This window comes from Babylonia areolata, chromosome 1 (genome assembly GCF_041734735.1).
Source record: "Babylonia areolata isolate BAREFJ2019XMU chromosome 1, ASM4173473v1, whole genome shotgun sequence".
Classification (NCBI taxonomy): domain Eukaryota; kingdom Metazoa; phylum Mollusca; class Gastropoda; order Neogastropoda; family Buccinidae; genus Babylonia; species Babylonia areolata.
Genome location: NC_134876.1, coordinates 19836269 through 19859747, shown reverse-complemented (window position 1 = coordinate 19859747; position 23479 = coordinate 19836269). Strand labels below are relative to the sequence as shown.

Below are 23479 nucleotides of genomic sequence, written 5' to 3'. Positions count from 1 at the left end.
TGTCACGCCCCTCATCCCCAGTACAAAGCCAAAGCTCAGGTCAGTCTGTCACCATTCTATCGTTAGTAAAGGGATTAAAAGGATCTATCTTTTATTTTTGCTTCCCAAAGTTCGGAAGCTGTGCAAAAATACACCCATGCATGTGCACTCACACATGTGCATGTTTGGGCACTCACACACAAACACACATATAACGCGCGCGCGCGCAACCCACCCCCCCTCCCCCCACACACACATAACACACATGCGCGCGCGCACCCACATACACACACATATTTGAATTTTGCACATCAACTCTCTTTATGAGCTGAAGAGTATGTATATGCGGCTACGTGTGTACATGTTTCTGAGCATGCTGGGTCAGGTGTTTGAATGTCCACGCGTGTGTACATGCGCGTACACGAGTGTGCACATGTGCCTATATACATGTAATATATACACTTGCCTGTTCACTTACAGCATATAGTTCAATGTGTTTGGTTGAGAATAAAACATGAAGTGAGAAAGAGCAATTGGTCGTGAGGATGCATTTGACTTTTTTTTTCCTGTTTTAAATGGAACCTGGAAGTTTTTATTTTCCAGTAAGAAAATCAAAGACAACACTTTGATTTTTGTGTTAAAATCTGAAGTTTATTTCCTGGAAGGATAATGAACACAATGCAAATGGATAATACGAAAAAAAAATAAGAAGAAAATAAACATTTAAAAATATTTCCCCAATCTGGCACCAAAATACATTGCTCACAGTTAGTGTTTTCAATACATATTAAGGTAAGCTAGTTGTGAAAGACGTGTGCTTTCCACAGTGAAACAAATTAAATCAAAGAAGTCTCCAAACACTACACAGGAACAATGCAGCAAATGTAGTGTCATTACAAACGACTTATTCTTCACCGGGGAAGTGATCATATCGGGATCCGTATTATGTTGTGGTGGTGGGTTTGTTGTTGTTGTTGTTGTTTTTAGCTCCATTGATAATTCAGATTTTTCTGTTGAGAATGGCAGGAAGAATGAGAATGGGAATTGGGAGGAGAGCGGGGTTGGAGGTGGGGGGGGGGGGGAATTGAGCCAACGAAAAGCACATGGAATTGTATTTTGAAACAAATGTACACAATGTCTCCAATCTCGAAACAGATTGAGAGGTGCCGGGAAGGGTCTGAAATCTTAATATATATTTTTTGTTAATGGATAAAAAATAAAAAAATCACTACAATAGATAAAAAAAAAAATAGATAAATAAAAAGAAAAATACTAAACATTCATATCATGACAAACCACTGGTATTAAGTGACGCTTTCTTACTTTTGTGTGCCATTCCAATCCACTGAAACGGAAGTTGAAAAATCGCTGTGCATGATATAGGGGAGGTAATCGAAATGTCCATCAACATCCAAGGCATATAGAACCATTTCTCCACGTACGGAATCAAGCCTCCAGAGGAATGGAAAGATTCTGCACATGGATGGGCTTTTCATTTGGAAGAATGTTTTCTGCGAAAGGGGAAGGTGACAAACGTATGAAGCAAGCTTGTGTGTGAGAGAGAGGGAGAGAGAGAGAGAGAGTGTGTGTGTGTGTGTACACTACCACAACCGAAGAGTGAGGAGCACATCAGTCCAAATTTCCTCGAACCACATGTGATGTGTGTGCGCGCGCGTGTGTGTACAATACCACAACCGAAGAGCAAGGAGCACATCAATCCAAATGTCCTCGAACCACAGTATTTCTTAGCGATACTAAACCTCTATCCTGACCTTTTTACTGTGAGGGGTGTGGAGTGTGTTGGGGGCTTTACCAGAAGTGGAATTTCCGACAGTCCTATAGACAAGACCTTTTTTTTTTTAACAGGGTTGACTTTACATACAAATCTACTTCATAAAAATCAACATAATTACTGAACAGACAAGCCAACGAAAAGCACATGGAATTGTATTTTGAAACAAATGTACACAATGTCTCCAATCTCGAAACAGATTCAAATTTAGATCCAGAAATGTTAAACACGGATTTAAGCAGAGAAAAATCGACAGATAGAAATAACCTGAAAACGCAAGACAAAATAAAGAGTCATAACTTTTTTTTATGTACAAAATACCTATCAATAAATCAAAGTGTATGAACGAAAAAAAAGCGGGTGGGGTGGAGTTAAAATTCAAATGATTTTGATGACTCAACCCATGAGATACCAACCACCGTACGTAGAGTGGAAAAAAAGAAACACACACACACAATTCTTCATTCCAAAATTTGCATGTTTCACGCCTTTAAACTCCGGGCACCTGTGGCTCCACCTTATTCTCAGGGGGAGGGGGAGGGGGAGCAGCAACAGCAGCAGTAGCTGGCACGGTAACCATGGAAACAGGAACAGTGACCACAGCGGGTTGTGGGGCAACAGCCATGGCCGCTGTGTCACCTGCAGGTAGCCCAGCGTCACACTGGGTACCCCGGGTAGCGGGGTGAGAGACGACGGTGAACTGACCGGCGAGGGCAGCAGGCGGGCGGTACTGGGCTTCATAGGCCGGGGGTCTCACGTCCATGGCGGGGGGTGGGGCGGCGGTGGAGGGCCCGGGGTAGGGGCTGTAAAACACCTGCACGTTGGTGGCTGGAGCACCTGCCATAAAAAAAAAATTGAAAAAAAGAGTTAAAGGACCCAGTGATAAGTGATAAGAAACTCTACAGAGAGCTGGACAGTACAAGGTCTTCAGAGGAGAAGCCCCCCTCAGTCAAGTGTTTCGGCCCTTAACTCTTTACACTTTAAGGGGGCCGGGCCGAACCTACGTCATGACTCCTGGATGCCTTTCTAAAAAAAATTTTTTTAATTTTAATGTTAAAGGCCCCATAACCTTTTACGGGCCCATAACCTTTTACGGTCATCAGGGCATTAATATATCACATCCACCACGTGGGACTTGGCATAGGAAGGCGGGTTCCAATCCATTCCTTCTGCCGTTATAACCTTCCACCAACCCCGAGGTCAGCGTGGGTCACTGGGTGGAGTGAAGAAAATCGGAGGAAAGTGTCCTTCCCAAAGACATAAAACCATGCGGGGCCTCGAACCCAGGTCACTGGTGAACACTAGATCTGAAGTCCAACCGGCGCCGAACTGATTCAGTTTTGGTGCCTCCTAACTGCCATGTTGCTTTCTTGGTCAAGAGAAACTCAGCTTGAGTTAGTAGCTTTGTATGTCACACAACAGAAAAGAGGGAAGAAAGTGAGAATAAAGGCCTACGCTACAACATAAAACAGAATAGATTACGTTAAAAATCACAGAGAACTAAATGTTTATAACTCTGATATCAGAAAACAAAAAAGCAAAGAAAGTGCAACAGAAAAGCAAAGAAAGTACCCGTGCTACCTGAAATCTGAGTTTCTGTCATTAACGATCAGCGTACGTTTTCTGACTCGTAAATGATTATTGCTGTTGTTTTTAATACCTCATTTGTTAACGTCCGATCTGTAGCAATGTATGTGTAACAAAACCTTCATAATGCTATGGCTGGCCGGTGATGTCATTTTGCGGCTGTTAGGTGCGTATATAGCGATAAGAAATTCGACCAACACCTTACTCCCGCTACTACCGCTTAACTAAGGGATTGTCGATGACTGTGGAAGTTTCCCCCTTCCCCTTTTATTTTCTTAATTTAGAAATACCACTGTTTCTAATAAAGGTTAAAAAGTTTAAATATCCAACTGACGTTTACGGCCATAGAGGTGATGAATGTATGTTCACTATGTCTTCGGTTCAGCGAAGGAAGGCAATGCACAATCATCATCTATCACCGCTTTTAGCCTTTCCTGACTGAAGTCAGGTACCCATTCACACCTGGGTGGAGTGAGGAAAATCGGAATCAGGTGTCTTTCGCAAGGAAAGAACAGTACCATTCCGAAACGGGATTTCAAACCCTGATCACTGGTGACACTGAATCAGAAGACTACCGCCTGACCGATTCCGTCACGGCGCCCCCGTTTGTGATAAAAGTTTTCAGGCGTCCTCCACTGACTCGCCTTCATCACGGGGGCTGCTGATCAATCACTTACATTTGATGATTTAAAATAAAATTCAAAAACAAGAATCCTCCTTCATCCTCTCTTCTTCTTCCTCATCTTCTGCATTTTCTTCACTTCTCGTAACTTCCCCAGGCCTGATTTTGGCCCTGACTAGTCGGCTACGCAACAAACAACCACAATAATCAAAAGTTCCATTCCTGTAATATATATATATATGTATATATATATATATATATATATATATATATATATATATATCGTCAGATGTACTATTCTCAATGTTTAGTTTAAATTAATCACAGAAAACCGGATATCCCCCCCACCCCACCCCCACCCCCACCCGAATCTGGGATAATCAAAGAAAAGAAGGAATATATACATTCTTTAACAGAGAAACAACGCACATATCAATAAAATATCAAATAAGTAAATACTAAAAGAAAAGAAGTGAGAGTGAGAAGACAAGGAAATATACCTTGCTGTGAAGGAACAAGTGTAACAGGGCCGCGATGGTGGTCATTGTTGCTAGGGATCACCTGGTAACTCACAGGATTGGCTGGAGCTGTGTATAAAATGAACAAGGAAAACTTTAAGATGTTTCAGTTTTAGCTCCGGTTTCAAGGTGTTATATCGTGCGGACTGGTCCGTGTACATTATACCATGTCTGCTTTATATATATAATTATATTATACACCGGACCCAAGAATAAACCCAACGCGCTGGTTAGGCTTTGAGACCAGGTCTTGTAGTTATATATGAAACATGAACCATTGATCAACATTCACCTGAAAAAGAAAAGAACTAAGCAGTGACGGCCTTTAGGCATCACGGTTTCAACCAAGTATTAACTGTTGACATTAACTCTGAGAAAGAAAGAACCAAGCAAAAGAAAACGATCAAAGAAGGAGAGCAACCTGCCCATGGATAACGTCAAGCAGCAGGAATGAACAACTCTAGCATAAAATACTATTTTACAAGTTGTTGGGGTTTTTTTCCAGTATTATCCCACAACTCACCATTCATCTCCACCCCTCCTCTCCTGAACGACAACACGCAAAAACCAATACTACAACAAAATGTCTACAGTCACCAGTATATGTGTCGGAACATTAAACAAAGTTCCACCTCCCAGGATCAAACAATGAAAGACTATATATAGATGAAAGAAAGGGACGAAGGAAAGTATACCTGGCTGTTGAGGAACGATTGTCACCTGGCCGTGCTCTAAGGTAAAGAAAGTGAGGAAGAAAGAAGAGAGGAAGGGACGAAGGAAAGTATACCTGGCTGTTGAGGAGCGATTGTCACCTGGCCGTGCTCTATGGTAAAGAAAGTGAGGAAGAAAGAAGAGAGGAAGGGACGAAGGAAAGTATACCTGGCTGTTGAGGAGCGATTGTCACCTGGCCGTGCTCTATGGTAAAGAAAGTGAGGAAGAAAGAAGAGAGGAAGGGACGAAGGAAAGTATACCTGGCTGTTGAGGAGCGATTGTCACCTGGCCGTGCTCTATGGTAAAGAAAGTGAGGAAGAAAGAAGAGAGGAAGGGACGAAGGAAAGTATACCTGGCTGTTGAGGAACGATTGTCACCTGGCCGTGCTCTAAGGTAAAGAAAGTGAGGAAGAAAGAAGAGAGGAAGCGACGAAGGAAAGTATACCTGGCTGTTGAGGAACGATTGTCACCTGGCCGTGCTCTAAGGTAAAGAAAGTGAGGAAGAAAGAAGAGAGGAAGGGACGAAGGAAAGTATACCTGGGTGTTGAGGAACTATTGTCACCTGGCCGTGCTCTAAGGTAAAGAAAGTGAGGAAGAAAGAAGAGAGGAAGGGACGGAGGAAAGTATACCTGGCTGTTGAGGAACGATTGTCACCTGGCCGTGCTCTAAGGTAAAGAAAGTGAGGAAGAAAGAAGAGAGGAAGGGACGAAGGAAAGTATACCTGGCTGTTGAGGAACTATTGTCACCTGGCCGTGCTCTAAGGTAAAGAAAGTGAGGAAGAAAGAAGAGAGGAAGGGACGAAGGAAAGTATACCTGGCTGTTGAGGAACTATTGTCACCTGGCCGTGCTGTAAGGTAAAGAAAGTGAGGAAGAAAGAAGAGAGGAAGGGACGAAGGAAAGTATACCTGGCTGTTGAGGAACGATCGTCACCTGGCCGTGCTCTAAGGTAAAGAAAGTGAGGAAGAAAGAAGAGAGGAAGGGACGAAGGAAAGTATACCTGGCTGTTGAGGAACTATTGTCACCTGGCCGTGCTCTAAGGTAAAGAAAGTGAGGAAGAAAGAAGAGAGGAAAGGACGAAGGAAAGTATACCTGGCTGTTGAGGAACGATTGTCACCTGGCCGTGCTCTAAGGCAAAGAAAGTGAGGAAGAAAGAAGAGTATAAGGGACGAAGGAAAGTATACCTGGCTGTTGAGGAGCGATTGTCACCTGGCCGTGCTCTAAGGTAAAGAAAGTGAGGAAGAAAGAAGAGAGGAAGGGACGAAGGAAAGTATACCTGGCTGTTGAGGAACGATTGTCACCTGGCCGTGCTCTAAGGTAAAGAAAGTGAGGAAGAAATAAGAGAGGAAGCGACGAAGGAAAGTATACCTGGCTGTTGAGGAACGATTGTCACCTGGCCGTGCTCTAAGGTAAAGAAAGTGAGGAAGAAAGAAGAGAGGAAGGGACGAAGGAAAGTATACCTGGCTGTTGAGGAACGATCGTCACCTGGCCGTGCTCTATGGTAAAGAAAGTGAGGAAGAAAGAAGAGAGGAAGGGACGAAGGAAAGTATACCTGGCTGTTGAGGAACGATCGTCACCTGGCCGTGCTCTAAAGTAAAGAAAGTGAGGAAGAAAGAAGAGAGGAAGGGACGAAGAAAAGTATACCTGGCTGTTGAGGAGCGATTGTCACCTGGCCGTGCTGTAAGGTAAAGAAAGTGAGGAAGAAAGAAGAGAGGAAGGGACGAAGGAAAGTATACCTGGCTGTTGAGGAGCGATTGTCACCTGGCCGTGCTCTAAGGTAAAGAAAGTGAGGAAGAAAGAAGAGAGGAAGGGACGAAGGAAAGTATACCTGGCTGTTGAGGAACGATCGTCACCTGGCCGTGCTCTAAGGTAAAGAAAGTGAGGAAGAAAGAAGAGAGGAAGGGACGAAGGAAAGTATACCTGGCTGTTGAGGAACGATCGTCACCTGGCCGTGCTCTAAGGTAAAGAAAGTGAGGAAGAAAGAAGAGAGGAAGGGACGAAGGAAAGTATACCTGGCTGTTGAGGAGCGATTGTCACCTGGCCGTGCTCTAAGGTAAAGAAAGTGAGGAAGAAAGAAGAGAGGAAGGGACGAAGGAAAGTATACCTGGCTGTTGAGGAACGATCGTCACCTGGCCGTGCTCTAAGGTAAAGAAAGTGAGGAAGAAAGAAGAGAGGAAGGGACGAAGGAAAGTATACCTGGCTGTTGAGGAACGATTGTCACCTGGCCGTGCTCTAAGGTAAAGAAAGTGAGGAAGAAAGAAGAGAGGAAGGGACGAAGGAAAGTATACCTGGCTGTTGAGGAACGATCGTCACCTGGCCGTGCTGTAAGGTAAAGAAAGTGAGGAAGAAAGAAGAGAGGAAGGGACGAAGGAAAGTATACCTGGCTGTTGAGGAACGATCGTCACCTGGCCGTGCTCTAAGGTAAAGAAAGTGAGGAAGAAAGAAGAGAGGAAGGGACGAAGGAAAGTATACCTGGCTGTTGAGGAACGATCGTCACCTGGCCGTGCTCTAAGGTAAAGAAAGTGAGGAAGAAAGAAGAGAGGAAGGGACGAAGGAAAGTATACCTGGCTGTTGAGGAACTATTGTTACCTGGCCGTGCTCTAAGGTAAAGAAAGTGAGGAAGAAAGAAGAGAGGAAGGGACGAAGGAAAGTATACCTGGCTGTTGAGGAGCGATTGTCACCTGGCCGTGCTGTAAGGTAAAGAAAGTGAGGAAGAAAGAAGAGAGGAAGGGACGAAGGAAAGTATACCTGGCTGTTGAGGAGCGATTGTCACCTGGCCGTGCTCTATGGTAAAGAAAGTGAGGAAGAAAGAAGAGAGGAAGGGACGAAGGAAAGTATACCTGGCTGTTGAGGAACGATTGTCACCTGGCCGCCCTGGCTCTCTGTAGTGTTGCGTTCCACGTGGTAAGTGACAGCAGTGGCGGGCTCTTCGTCCTCTGGGTTGATCTGCACAGCGCCATCGTTATGTAACTGACTGTCCGTAAGAGCTGCTGGATGGAGTGTGTGTGTGTGTGTGCGTGTGTGTGTGTGTGTGTGTGCGTGTGTGCGTGTGTGTGTGTGTGTGTGTGTGTAGTAATTTTTGTGCGTTTACTATCCTGAATATTGATGAAATACGTATCATGATAAAACTTCAACCATTCCTCCATTAACATTTACAATTTCAAAATGACGTCATCATTAATTTTCTCTCTCTCTCTCTCTCTCTCTCTCTCTCTCTCTCGGTATTAGCCAAATTATGACAGCAGCACGTTCGAGACGTTCGTTGTTTCGTGACATTAACAGACACTATTTCAAAATGACGTCATCAGTGATTTTCTCTCTCTCTCTCTCTCTCTCTCTCTCATACCCTTCAGCCTTTCTCGCTCTCTGAGCATTATACCCCCCTTCCCCCGATGCACACACACACACACACACACACACACCACCCCTGACCTGTAACGGCTGGTTGTAGACGCCAATGACGACGGCAGCCAGGAAGCAGAGCACACTGCCACACACGTCCACGGCGAAGGCCCAGGAGGCGCGCACCTTGCTGGGGTCATGGTGCAGGTAGGTCAGGTCAAGGTCAGTCGACATGAACAGCTTGTCCCTGTCCTCAGGGCTGGACACCATGTACTCCAGGGTGCCCGCAAAGCCCAGCAGTCCTGAGGGGAGGAGACACGCTGGTGTGTGTGACTGGTGCGGCGTGATACAGAGTTACATCACACATCGATACAAGCTTACACCTGGGCCAACATCTAATGGATAGCTGAATGATCGATGGTACTTAATTGTACTTAAATATTCATTTCAAATATTCACCTTTGATTCCACTTCAACCCCCTTTCTACCCGGTTTACCCCAAATCACCATTCACCCCAACCCCTCCTCTCCTACCTTTCAAACGACAGTATTCCAATGTGAAAACTGAAATAAAATGTCTACAATCACCAGAAAGTGTGCGGAACATTGAACAAAAGTCCACTCCACTCCACTCCCTCACCCGACAAGGCAGCGATGATCTCCACCAGTCTGTTGTGCACGGGACTGCTGAGCACCCAGTTGACGGCGACAGCATACAGGCAGGAGGTGGCCAGGCCCAGCAGAGCTAGAGACTGTAGGATCCGCACACCCAACAGCCAGCCTGCGTAGAAACGTACGTGTCAGGAATACCTACATCTGTACACACACACACACACACACACACACACACACACACACACACACATATATATATATATATATATATATGTGTGTGTGTGTGTGTGTGTGTGTGTGTTACATGTCTGTCTGAGTGCATAGTGTGTGCGTCTGAAATCTGATTGAATGACACAGGAAGCGAATGATGAGCGCCCAGTGGCAGCCGTCAGTCGGCTCTACCCAGGTTGGCAGCAAATTTGTTGGTGCAAATGTCCCCGTGTATGTAAAGCGCTTAGAGCTTGGTCTCTGACCGAGGATAGGCGCTATAGAAGTATCCACATCAATCAATCAATCAATATATATATATCTTCTTTTTTATTTCTTTTTAAAGAGACGTAGAAAACAGCTTTGTCACACGTGAAGAACAGCCTTGTCATATAGTCTTAAACCTTAGGAAGACAGGAAAAGGAAAACTCACTGGGTGTGGAGCCAAAGAAGGCGCACTTGCTGTCTTTAGCCACCTTGAGACACGTGATCCACAGACCACTGTGACCGTGGATATCCGCTGTGACCGGCCGGAACACGGTCAGCAGGTCAAGGCCATGGCGAGCACCATAGCTGTCCAGGTTTGTCAGGTACGTTGAGGACATCACCGTCCAGTTGGGGAACGAAAAACCGACGACGAAGATCACACAGCCTATCAACAGGAGACTAAGTCCTGCTTTGTAGCCGGTGGTTCTTTGCGAGAACAGGGACATGTTGGTGTCTTTCTGTCTTTCTTTTTTTTGTCTTTTTTTCCCTTTGTTTTTCCTTTTTTCTCTAATACCCTTCGCGGTTTGTTGGTGAGGAAAAACTTTTTCGGTCACTGACGATTATCGTGTCTGTGTTTTCGTTGTCATTTGTTCGTCCGAGGGTTATATGAAATAGTGTATTCCACTGGATGTAGAACGTTACACTTCTTAAAACTGTTTTGAAAGTGAACGGGTTATAGTTTCAGTTCTTCAGTCTGCGTTTGTTTGTTTGTTTGCTTGTGTGTGTGTGTGTGTGTGTGTGTGTGTGTGTGTGTGTGTGTGTGTGTGTGTGTGTGTGTGTGATTTCCTAAGCAGATGTGGTGTAGCGCTTATGGATCAGTCCGCACGCGTCGACACATTGAAACTGAAACTGCATATGCGGATTTCGACACGTTCAACAAAGAGTCTTTCTCTGCACTGATTAAATTTCCCAATAACTAATCCGAGTCTGGATTACATCAGTGGACTAACTGGTCTGAATCAAGGCAAACAAACTTTGAGTTTAATTAAGAAACTGAATCTCCACGATGAACTGCCCACAGCTGGAATAAACAGATATGAATTTTTTAAAATTGGTTATTTTTGGTCTTTATCTACATCGGTAAATTTTCCCCATGACTTGTCTCAGCTTCAAAATAATGTCCGAATCAGTGTAGACTGGTGTGCTTTTACCACGTATCTTCCTAATAAACAGCAACACAAAGATCACTTTACAAACTGGATTCTGTCAGCAATATGTAAACGGGTTTTTAACAGCCTACAGCATAACAATGCACTTCACACTTCAACTAAAAGTAAAATACGTTTCCTGACTAGACCATTTGATTTTGTCAGTTATATTTAAAAGCATTTTAATACATCATAACAATACATTTCAGACTTCTATTTGCGCATATTGCTCTTGGCGTATTCTCGTTGTCCAGAATTACACGTTAACGATCTTCGTGCTACACACAACGAAACTGGGGTTAATCCAAAAATTGTGTCATTACAGAATGAGACACTGGTTGTTTGTTGTTTTTTCACCCAGAGATAAAGATTAAGAACGGCAAAGAGAAAGACATTTTGAGGTTACATTACAAAAACACAAGTGAGACATATTCGATCATATTTCAACAAGATGGAGTCTATTTTCGATGTCTTATATGTATATAAAATGCGTTAAGTGAAAACCTTCTCTATAGATATTTGATACTTGTTCAAAATAATTATATTTCTTTGGACAAAAAAAAAAAAAGTTACACTCAAACAGGAGCACAAGTCATGACCTGTCACAGACAACGTACACGATGAGATGAAACCAATCTTTTGAGACCTTTCAAAATATCGGGTGTGGTTATATGGTCAGTTTCTTCCATGGACCCGATCGAACAATGTTCTTGCTGGAAATTATAGTGAGGGACTGGCACCTGGTGTTTGTTCACAAAATAACCGTGTGCTGAGGCCAACCACGCATGTTCGTTTTATGAGTATGGCAATTATAGGTCAGGTGAGAACAGCGCTGTCTGTCAGGAAAGTATGGTGCATGACAATGCCGTGATTAGTGTAAAGTGTATCGTAGGCTATGGGGTCAACTCAGGTTATGTGTGTCTTCAAGTGTGGTGTGATTGATACAATTTGGTGTCGGGCGTATAATTATATCATTGATTCCCTTAAATATCATATACACAAGCATACAGGCTACATAAACACACACTATGATGCATTCTGCACGTACACACACATACATACATACCTACACACACACACACACACACACACACACACACACACACCGATACATTCATATCATGATTTTGTTTTATTTATTTTCACCATAACCACATAATTTGACAAAATGTCTTCATAAACTATATAAGTTCAAAACTTTCAAGTTGTAATATTGTCAGTATATATCATCTTTTAAAATGTACATATATAAAATAGAAATAACAAAATTAAGTCACGCTGCAAATATCTGAGGGGAAAAAAAGCAGCATACCGATATGACATAAACTGACGCATAAAGAAATGACTGCATATAAACTTTGATAATTCAGCCAATCAGAACACTGTCACTGTCCCTGGTCTTTTTACCTGTGGACGCTGCATCGCTGAAGGCATCACCAACTGATTCCATTTTTGGCGGTCGTGGGATAGGGCCTGAGTTCCGGCAAAGCTCCTCTAGAGAATACTGAGCACACAATAACTATCAAAACACGTCACCTCTTTGAGGTCTTTACTTACAATATTGTAACCTTTTGCTTAGTTATAGCCTCGCCCCCGCCCCTACCCCTAAAACAAATAACAAAATAAAACCTTAAATTCACGACTGTACGTTCACATAATTTGACAGATTATGTGAAGTATTGTGACTGAAGCGGAAATCATCTCTTGAATCGTTCTAGTGGAGAATCACAGGAGACATATGAACTGGTGATGACATGAATATGAAACTTCAGTTGTGTGTGCTCGGGCAAGCGCTTGCTGATTTCTTGGATTTCCTTTGTGCCACTGTTCATCAACAGCAACAACAACAACAACAACGTACTGAATCTGCAGTGACATCATCACACCCCCACCTCAGCCACACAACCTACGGACCCTCCTCTGATGTTTCACACTGTGTTTTCTGCTCTTCTTGTGAGCCCAAGGCCACGGCTTTGGGACTGGAACCAGACGCTGTGTCACAACCCACGGCACCACTGCCCGGCTGACCGGCACCGCCAGAGCGCTGTAAGAAGGAAGGACTGTAAGGCGGAGGACACAGGACTTCCCCGGCACCCAGATGGTCAGGAGGCAGGAACACCAACCGCCCTCCTCCTCCCACCGTGGTGGAGAAAGAAACGGTGGCGACGGGACGAGGGTTCGCGAGGGGGACGTAACCATTCTGCGTGTAGATGACCACGGCTGAAACGATGGCGAGGAGGGAGCCAGCCAGGCTGACGGCAAAGGCCCAGGCCAGCTCGTTGCGTTCCAGGACCCGCTCCCCTCCATAGTGGCTCTCGTAGTCATAGTAGTAATAGTACTCACTGTCACCGTGGTGGTAGCCGTCTTCTGTCATCAGTACATGATCGTTGCCATAGCTTTCCGCGGCGTAGATGGTTGATCCAGTGAACCCCAGTATGCCTGTTAAGTTAACAGAACGTAAACGTAGGCCCCACTACACACACGCACGTGCACCCACGCACATGCACTTATATAGCACAAACACGTACACCAAACACGTACACACGCGCACACATTCGCACACACGCGCGGAGGAGGATAGGAAGCAGATGGATGAGAGAGACAGAGATGGGGAGTGTAAGAGAGAGAGGACAACAACTAATTTGTCTAAGTTATCGAAATTTTTAGCCCAAATACCCTATTGTCGACAATACAAAGTATATCTGAAGACAACGTCCCCTTTCTTCTTCTTCTTCATCAGCGATCGTAGACTGGATTTCCCGAGTTCACTCACACAATGTGGGGGGACCGTTTGGGGGGTTATTTTCGTTTAAGTTGCTGCTTTTGTTGTTGTTGTTGTTTTGTTGTTGTTGTTGTATTTTTTCACTCTGCCACTTGGTTTAAACATTATTATTTTACTAGAAAACGTCATGATATAATACCTAAGCAGCCATACTCCGTATTCGGGGGGTGGGGGTGGTGCTGAGACCTACTACATATAGCAAGCCATTTAAAATAAGTATGTATAACTGGGCAATAAGTAACTGGATTTTCCAGTCACACATGATACGCAGATCACTGCTTACCTGACAACAGAAGAAGAATTTCCAAGTATCTGTTGTTGACAGGTTTACGCAGCAAGAAATTGAGGCCGCCAGCATACAGGGAAGCGACGACCAGGCCCGTCAGTCCCACACCCTGCACACCTTGAACGCCGGACATCCAGCCTGTGCACACACACACAGACAAATATTTCACGGAAAGTTAAGGACCATGTGGGAAACTTGTATTGTTTTCTCCTGTGGGGGTCTTGTGAAATGATGCTGAACATTTTCGCCGTAAATATGAGTGTCTGCAGCCACTGCAATTAGCAGATGTAGTTTCATGCACGTGCACTTTTTTTCCCCAATGTAAAACCACAGCTGTCGTTTATACGCCTCGTAATAACTGTAAACTTTAGACTGACTCATTGATTCTTCAAACGTATTTTCAAGCAGTTAATGGTGCATGTGTGCCTGAAACAGCCGTTAGTCCATTCAGTGAGAGGCTGGTTGTGGACAATAATTATGCAGCCTGCAATATTAAAATTATCTCGGCACTTTCACATTTTGCGAAAACACACTTTACACCTGCTTTCATGAGGTGGTCCTTAACTTTTTGTGAAGTCTGTAGAATGTCACTGACATCATCATGTGAGTGAGTTTGTGGGTGTGCACACGCGTCAATTATGTATGCAAATTGTAAATGCAAATGCGTTGACTAATACGTGTGTACATCTCCACAGTCAATCAAGCAATCAAGCGCGCGCGCGCGCGCGTGTGTATGTGTGTGTGTGTGTGCGTGCGCGCGCGTCCGTGTATGTGTGCAAATGTTTCTCGAGTGGGTGCTTGACCACTCAAGGATATTTTGTTGAAAACAAAATAGAGTCAACAAACGATAGCATGAATGTTATGAATTCATAAAGTAACATTTATTGCAGTTATACTGGAATGCACACACGCGCGCGCGCCCACACACACACACACACACACACACACACACGCGCGCGTACCTGGATATCCCCTATGATGTGAAATGGCAGTGCACGTGGAGGAAAACTCACTGGCGAGGCTGCAGGTCTCCCAGAGACCGTTGTGACCCAGCACTTCGTGCATGTAGTCCGGGTCTGTGCTATTCTTGTCGGAGACGCTGTACACGGTCCAATATGGAGCCGAAAATCCTGTGAGGTAGCAGACGACACTTACAAGGACAAGAACGAGGCCGACTTTGTAGCCTGGAGATCTTTGAGTAAACAGTAATTCATCCATGGTTCTATGCCTGGATCAGTTGGTTGCTGTTTTGTTGCTTTTTTGTTTTTCCCTTTGTTGTTGTCTTTTTTTTCTTCTTCTGCTCAGTTTAACTATACATTTACGTGTGAAACCGAATCGCTTGAATTGTTTAGCTGTCTGAATATTATATCCATTGGCTGATACTGGGGTTCGCCGTAAGTTTTTGTATTCTTTTTAACTGTAGACTTTTGCTATTTCTCACTGAGTATATGGGCCAGACGGATTGAAAATTACACGTGCAAAAACAAATTATAGGTAGTTACAGGTTTTGTCCAGTTTACCTTTCTGAAAACAAAGTTGCAACGCAACAGCACCAAGTTCATATGCAGATTGTTTGATGCACCCACAACATCGCTGTAAGTTCGGCCACAATCGCTTAACTTCGTTCAGATTTTATGCCATGAAATTGTTTTGAACCGCAAAACTGACCATGAACAGTAAGGTTGCAAACACTTTTAGATCCTGAGACCCACTTCTTTTTGTATCTCTCTCCTGGTTTTGGGGTTGCCCATTAAGTAACAGTTCTGGCGATTTTTGTTATATATTTTTTTGTTTTTATTTTGAGGGGGCGGGGGGGGGGGGGGGGGGAGAGGTAATGAGGATTTTGCTGACAATAAGTATGGAATCATAGGCAACTACTACACAGTTCTAGCACATGCAATTAAACTATGGCCTACTTCTCTGGGTGATGTTTAAGGGCTTTCCTGGTTGCAGAACTGTAGTCCCTCTCAGCTGTACAACCATGTTTCCCTATGCAATGAGACAGGCGAGGCAGTGTCCGTGACTTGTATGTTGCCAACACTGTCATTTTATCTCCTTTAGCTGGTCGTCTCGTACACGTTAGCTAAGTGCCATGTATACACATTGGTAAGTGTCATGTAAAAATAGAACCCGAAATTGTCATAAAAGAATAGGAAGAATATTTCACTAGTGTGTTAGGGTGTTTTTTGTTGTTTTCTCGTGTGTTTTTTTGTTTGGTGTTTGTTTTTGTTTTGGGTTGTGTTTTTTGTTTGTTTGTTTTTGTTTGTTTTGTTGTTGTTTTTTGGGGGGAGGGGGGTGTTTCTTTATTTTGTGTGTGTGCGTGTGTGTGTGTTTGTGTGTGTGTTCACCGCTCATATGTATTATTGTTAAGTGTACACGGTGCACGTGTTTATTACTTTCTGTTCACTATTTTAAAAACAAACACTGTGGACATCTTCCAAAAAAGATACCACATCTTATTTCTGTTGCTTTTTTTTTTTTACGCTATTTGTAGATACACTTGTTTTGTTTATTCACCAACAATAAGTTTGCAATATGATTTTATAATGTAGTAATGGTGTGCGGTCTGAGCATTGGACTTTTAACATGAAGGTCCTGGGGTTGATTGTGGTGGGTTAAAGGTGGGGATCTCCATTATCAACATATGTACAGATGTGCTTGTGCCTTAATCCTTGTGTGTGTACGCAAGCAGACTAAATACACAGCTTAAAGCTCCTGTGTTCCTTGAGATATGAAAACACGAATATACCCAGTATTTGCATCCCTGACAAAGGATCATGGCTGCCTACATTGCTGGGTAAAAGGCGGACATAAAAGCCCACTCACAGGTATGAGTGACCGTGAGAGTTTGTCCACAAACACAGTATAAGAAGTATTTATAGGTTAAAAAAAAAAACACAATGATACAAAATCTCCCTCCCCACACTCCTAAAATAATGGGAGCATTTGCAGATACACTTGTTTTGTTTATTCATCAACAATAAGTTTGCAATATGATTTTATGGATGTAGTAATGGTATGCGGTTTGAGCATTGGACTTTTAACATGAGGGTCCTGGGGTTGATTGTGGTGGGTTAAAGGTGGGTATCTCCATTATCAACATATGTACAGATGTGCTTGTGCCTTAATCCTTGTGTGTGTACGCAAGCAGACTAAATACACAGCTTAAAGCTCCTGTGTTCCTTGAGATATGAAAACACGAATATACCCAGTATTTGCATCCCTGACAAAGGATCACGGCTGCCTACATTGCTGGGTAAAAGGCGGACATAAAAGCCCACTCACAGGTATGAGTGACCGTGAGAGTTTGTCCACAAACACAGTATAAGAAGTATTTATAGGTTAAAAAAAACACACAAAGATACAAAATCTCTCTCCCCACACTCCTAAAATAATGGGAGCATTGCTGTCAGAGAACAACAGTCATAATGAAAAAGCCTTCTAAATAAAACAGTGAAAACTGGAGCTGCAGCCAACAAACTCTGAGGGAAGACAGTTCTGTAACATTTTCATTCAAAGTCCAGATAACAAGAGCAAATCTATTTCCATTCGGTCGGGCTACGATGATCGGCAGGGTCTAATCGCCCTCCTTGCTCTTCTTGCAGCAGTTTCCATTTAAAATAATATTCCATGCCCACTATCCTTTCTCTCTCTCTCTCTCTCTTTGTTTTTGTTTTGTTGTTGTTGTTTGCTGCCCCATCATCTGCACTATTCATTCCATTTCATTGACATTACTTCCCAGTCACTCATTTCAAGTCCCCTATACACAGCCACTCCTGGGATTCAAGGAGGCCACACCAGAGGAGAGTATACACTGATGCTGAGTCACTTTGGTGGTGTTCAGTAGTGCCTGTCCTGATAAAACACACACTGAACTGCACCAACTAAGCACCCTACTGACAGCAATAATCACTTTGGTATGGAACTAGACTGAGTGGGTGTCCACCCTCCCTGCCCACTATCGCCTCAATGTACATGGCCCATTCTGTTATCTTCCTCAGTTATCATGTCAAAGTGAATGTGAGGATGCAGTTTCAATTTCAAGGAGGCATCAATGCATGTGGACTGATCCATAAATGCAACACATCTTTGTGAAAATATTTTAGGGGGCGGCAAGGAGGAGAGGTGGGGAGGCAGGTGCTTGATCTACAACATATAATATACTGGTCCGGCCTCGAGGATTCAATCATTGTGTCAACTCACGTACTGTTCATTATGTCATAGACAATTACTGTGAATCAAGAATAATAGGTTTTGTTCAGACAAAATACAGCCATGCTATAAAAAAAAGAAAAAAAAGAACAGTCATGTTTAGTTTCACTGGTTTATTTCTTTTAATTCGATGGTTCTCTCTTTTTCTTGCTAAATAAATAATTTTAAAAAAACAAGGAGAAAAATACATACATACATACAATCACACACACACAAACACACACACACACACATACATAACACACACAAATACATACATACATACATATATACATGCATGCATGTACACACACACATATCCAACCACCCATACACTAAAATAAAAACCAACAACATACTATCACAGACACAACATTTTCCAATAAAAGGTCACACTTATCTTGAGTAATAGCAGCAGGACTGATGTGAACAACAGTGGATACCTGTAATGGCAGAGACCTATATATCTCTCTAAAAAAACTCTCCTCATAACTAAACAGTTTCCTTTTTACCTTTCTGAAAACACAGTTGCAACACAGTAGCACAAATAAGTTCATTAAGCAGCCAAAATCTGGCTGTATTGCAACTAAAAAAGTCTTCAACTAAAGCAGACTGTTTCAGTGAACTCGGACAGCAACCTTTATTACTATCAGAACCACACACGTACAAATGCATTCAGCGTGGACAAGTCTATGCACACACACACACACACACACACACACACACACACACACACAAGAATAAAACCAAAATACAGAAAGGACCTCAGACAAACAGAGAATAAAACATGTTGCAGATAATGAAATATAGAAGTTTCATACAACAAGCATGGACCCAATCCTGTGTATGTGTGTATGTGCCTGTGTATGTATTTGTGTGTGTGCATATGTGTATATGAGCGTGTGTGTATCTATACATAATTATTTTCAATCACAGAACAATCACCATACCAACATATTCAACATAATATAGGACTGTGTTATTTGCAAACACATATTACTCTGTGAATTAAAATGAGCATGGACTGTAAGGGATTGGTTTGATTAAAACTTGTCCACTAACCATAGTAAAATGAACACACATGACAACCACCATATCAACATATTCAGCATAAAGGATTGTGTTATCTGTAAGTTCAGACTTACAGCATGAATTAAAATGAGTATGGGTTATAAAGCCAATAGGGGTTGGCTTGTTTAAACTTGTCCACAAACCACAGTAAACTGTGTCCACATGACTTTAATACAGAGAATGACAGACTTACACTTACTGCTACAACTAAAATTATTATCATGGCTCATATACTCCTTGGCAGTAAAAATATGTGGTCGATTTCATCCACATGTCTGAATAACGTTTGTGGTGTTTACAGTGAGCTAAACTTTTTGTTACCAAAGTAACAGGCACCAGTATTGTAATTTGGTCCATCTGTGTACCTTTGTCTCTGTGAGTCTGTTAGGGACTTGACAACTGTTTTGTTATAGAATATAAAGTGAGTATCAGAACTAACAACAAGGTGAGTGCATACATGTACAAATTTGAATGAAAACTTCACACAGTCTATGCAAGTTCTATACGATCTCATTGATAAGATTATAACTGAACCATGCAAACATATGTCAGGCTTACTTATAATGATGACTTGAACAAGAATATCATGTAAAAGTACCAGGTCAAAGATGCCTTCTTTTCAAAAGGCACACAATCATCCTACTTTCTGTATTCTGACTTTGCTTAACACCTTGAGACACACTTGCATTTTTCAGTGAATCTAAATGGCAAAGTGCAGTGCAGAACACACAGAGGGCAAGCACACACGTACACACACACACACACACACACACAGAGTGACACACATACACACACAGTGACACACACACACACACACACACAGAGTGACACACATACACACACAGTGACACACACACACACACACACACACACACACACACACACACAATCCCAGACAAAGTCCAGACCCAGCATACAGAAGTTATGGTAGATCTTTCTTGTCAGGTCGGATAAACCTGAAAACAGTTATCAGCACAAAGTTATTCAGCATAATAAACACACAAACATGACTGCGCGCGCACACACATGCACACACACACATCTACAAATCAGTGTCAACAAACATTAGCATGAAGTTAACAGTTATATTGGAATGCACACACAGACACATAATGTGAAAAAGTTTATGTATGCATATTTTTTGTTTCAGATAAATCGGTCAAGGTCTGCTGTCCTGTCATGTTATTTAGACTAAACTGTGCCTGCTTGGATTCAGAATGCACAGGACTATGCCAGCCAATGGACCATTCGGTATTACTTCTGAATAATCATATTGAAAATTTCTTACAATGCATTGCTATGTGGTAGACAAATGTACTATCTAATCGAACTAAATGGCAGAGCACTTTCAACAACAACAAAAAAACAACAAGTTTTGCCCATACTAAAAATGTCAGACAGACAAAGATGGAAAATTGAGACAGACAAGTACTGAAGTAGAAATCTTGGAACTGCTTTCAAACTACCAGCAACAATCATTTCTGATTATAGTAATGATGATGATGGTGACTGCCTTATCTTTAAGCCATTGACTCCTGAACCTTCATAAAATAAGATCAGTGTGGCATTAAAAAATGTGCAGTTGCTGTTTTAATGTACTTATATGTGGTACAATTGATAGAAAACTAATGCTGTCTCATTAAGACTGGTGTCTATATAAAGGATGGCTGAACTTCTGGCCTGTAAGTGGAATCTTTTCTGAGTGAAGTGACAAAACTTCACCGACAAACACGCTCATCAGTCGAGGGGTTAAGAAAAAAAAAAAAAGCAACAACCTACCTGTGTCTGGCCTCTTCCTGGAAGAGTGTGTCTTCACTGTAATACTGGAGAAGCAGCCTGGAGTCTGTCAAATGCTGGTTGTCCTTCAGGAACTGTTCAAAGGTCATGTTGGCATCAACACTTTCCTTGATCGCCTTGGAGACCAGGTGAATGAAGAACATAGTGATGGTTTCATGGTAGCCTGTCTTGATCTGAAACAATCACATAATAACAACAATAAAGGTATCTTCTGGTGCTTAATCTTGTCTCCAATGATACAAATCTAAGTGCTGCCACACTAGTCATTCATGTGTATGCATAACTCTGATCCAGAGGAATAGAAGACAAAACTTAAGAATACATATGACTAGAAATGAAGAGAAACTGCAGACTGTGAAAAAGGAGGGAAGGACGGAGCTGTTTTGGAAAGAGGTAGGTTTTTGGCCAGACTTGAAAGAACTGTGTGCTAAAATTTGCTGAAGAGAAAGAGGGTGCTCATTCCAAGTGTACCATTTAGAATACAAACAATGTCTTACTTATTTTTTTAATTAAGAAATAGCATGTGAGTAAAGTAATAACAGTGTTTAAAACACATGAATCTTAATCTCTTTGTGCCTTTATTCCAAAACAACAAGAGCCGAAACATGCTGAAGATTTCACTAATACAGAACAACCTTGCTTATTCTTAACGCCTTGCATAAGTCAGATGTACAGGCATAAAATCTGAGCATCAAAGCTGTGTATAAGTGAGATTTACACACAATTCAGGAAAACGTAGTGATGACAGAGAATACCACTGAATGCTGAAATCTTTTTGTTTTGGGCCAATCAACACGAATAATATGGCCTTTGTCACTGCTATGTATATTGTAGTGACATTTGTTTCTCATGTTTCTACTAATGAAATATAGTCATTTAACAGTCTGCTTAAACTTCTCATAAGAGTAAGAGAAGGTAATTTCACACACAAAACAACATAAACGGATCAATGAAAAACAAATTTCTTCTTTTAAACTGATATTCTGGACAGCACCCTTTCCCTCTAAACCACTATTAAAATGTCTTTAAGATCTTGTACAAGATTTCAGTGACATCTACTTACTTTCTCTCTGTTCCTTTCGTTGTACTTCTGGATTCCCAGTCTGAAAATTGAATGTTCATCAGTAAGTGCAATTCAAAACAAAATATGCAGAGATAAAAAAAAAAAAAAAATCTTAATCCATGTGTTTCCATTTATTTTACATACCACACGTATTCATACAAAATTATGTATTCTAAAAAAGAAAATTGCTGCTGAAGTTCCCAGGTTGTAAACTATTGTGTGACAGAAGACAAAAACAACAGACTTGGACTCAATCTTTGATCAATCTTAAAAACAAAAATAGTGTGATCACATCAATGTGTGACAGAAATAATGCATAGCATGTGTGTGGCTGTGTTCAAGTACACTACATGCTTCTGTTTCTAAACAAATCAGTCTTGCAAAGTGCCTGCATACATACAATGGAATTTTGATCACTCAACATTTAATGATTTATTCTCCAGTGAAGAAACATGCCACATTTAAACACTTACTGTCTACAAGTGTTGTACTAAAATAAGTATAGTCCTCCAATCTAAATGTGAAAGTAGCATCAGTACATGTATCAACCTACTTAATGTAAGGTACAGCCTCCTGTGGTCCCAAATCTTTGATATAGTTCCATGCCATGCGTAGATGGGCTTCATGGTTCCAGTCCTCAAATGGCAAGGTTAAGTTTTCAAAAGCCTGAAGGAAAAGCTGATCTCCAACTGACCGAAAAGACCTAAGCACAGGAAAAAAGAAAAAGAAAAAAGGATCATAGTCTTTGCACTTGTTATGGAAACAAAAATTCGCACACAGGCATGCACTCCCAAGCAATCACACACACACACACACGCACACACGCATGCACGCACGCACGCAAAACACACAATGAAGGACAGCGCCGCGCAGCACTTCGATATCAAGCACCCCGTGACATGCTTTGCACTACAGGGGGTGGGGCAATAATCTACTGTATTTGAGAGTTGGTTACTGAAGCTGGTTATTAATAACAACAAAAACAAACAAAGAAAAAACACACTAAAATCAAAAATGAAATATACAAGTTTTTTTTGTTTGTTTTTTTAAACATAAACATTTATATTTCTATTCAAAGGAACAGTACAAGAAACCTTACCTGTGGAAGTAGATGAGGGGTTCCTGAATGGTCTCTGACATACTGACTCCATTCACGTGGCCATACCACACATGGTGGTCCCCCACACCATGAAAGGAGTGAGTCTCACACAGCAACACTGCCAATGACCCCAGGATAATGGGCAAACCCTGACAGGGAATGAACACACAGAATTAAGAACAATGTATTTGGTAGTTTGTTTATTGCTATGATGTCCCTTCTTGTTTCAAGTGTGTGCGTGTGCATCTGTGTGTGTGTGTGTGTGTGTTTGCATGTATGATTCTGTTTTGGAAGCATGTGTGCATCTGTGAAACATATTAAAAAAAGAAATCTGCAGAATTATGTTTTGCAAATAAGAAAACAAGTATCTATTTTAAAAAAATGAATCAAGAATAAATAAACATAC

At 42.1% G+C, this 23479-nt stretch overlaps 3 protein-coding genes across 4 annotated transcripts in view; all 3 read right to left on the bottom strand.

Annotated features, from left to right (window-relative positions):
• Positions 1–659: 659 nt before the first annotated feature.
• LOC143291510 (uncharacterized) lies at positions 660–11415 on the bottom strand. The gene is made up of 7 exons (XM_076601401.1): positions 11358–11415; positions 9803–10289; positions 9188–9328; positions 8638–8849; positions 8046–8151; positions 4481–4567; positions 660–2608 (listed from the first exon to the last, which is right to left on the bottom strand). Exons 2-7 carry the CDS (start codon positions 10080–10082, stop codon positions 2262–2264), a joined length of 1173 nt encoding a protein of 390 aa, XP_076457516.1. The 5' UTR covers positions 10083–10289; positions 11358–11415; the 3' UTR covers positions 660–2261.
• Positions 11416–12690: 1275 nt separating this feature from the next.
• On the bottom strand, positions 12691–15527 carry LOC143281196 (uncharacterized). Its single transcript, XM_076586640.1, has 3 exons — positions 14815–15527; positions 13850–13990; positions 12691–13223 (listed from the first exon to the last, which is right to left on the bottom strand). The coding sequence occupies exons 1-3, from the start codon at positions 15068–15070 to the stop codon at positions 12691–12693; spliced, it is 930 nt and encodes a 309-aa protein (XP_076442755.1). The 5' UTR covers positions 15071–15527.
• A 2654-nt stretch (positions 15528–18181) lies between these two features.
• LOC143291497 (actinorhodin polyketide dimerase-like) overlaps positions 18182–23479 on the bottom strand; it is a 10400-nt gene continuing 5102 nt past the window's right edge. For both annotated transcript variants that reach the window (XM_076601381.1, XM_076601390.1), the window contains exons 6-10: positions 23074–23222; positions 22528–22677; positions 21975–22014; positions 20894–21084; positions 18182–20070 (exon numbers count right to left, since the gene is read on the bottom strand). In XM_076601381.1, coding sequence (XP_076457496.1) covers positions 20037–20070; positions 20894–21084; positions 21975–22014; positions 22528–22677; positions 23074–23222 — 564 coding nt within the window. In that variant the 3' untranslated portion in view covers positions 18182–20036. The remainder of the gene's footprint in view (positions 20071–20893; positions 21085–21974; positions 22015–22527; positions 22678–23073; positions 23223–23479) is intronic.

Bases quoted from the DNA above. Each gene is read 5' to 3' on its own strand.
- LOC143291510 (XM_076601401.1), bottom strand. From the start codon at position 10,082: ATGTCCCTGTTCTCGCAAAGAACCACCGGCTACAAAGCAGGACTTAGT. The intron at 8,850-9,187 runs GTGAGGGAGTGG...TCCTCCCCTCAG, and splicing joins GATCATCGCTGCCTTGTCGG to GACTGCTGGGCTTTGCGGGC. The intron at 2,609-4,480 runs GTATATTTCCTT...TTTTTATGGCAG, and splicing joins ACTTGTTCCTTCACAGCAAG to GTGCTCCAGCCACCAACGTG.
- LOC143281196 (XM_076586640.1), bottom strand. From the start codon at position 15,070: ATGGATGAATTACTGTTTACTCAAAGATCTCCAGGCTACAAAGTCGGC. The intron at 13,991-14,814 runs GTACGCGCGCGT...GTGTGTGCACAG, and splicing joins ACATCATAGGGGATATCCAG to GCTGGATGTCCGGCGTTCAA. The intron at 13,224-13,849 runs GTAAGCAGTGAT...TTAACTTAACAG, and splicing joins AATTCTTCTTCTGTTGTCAG to GCATACTGGGGTTCACTGGA.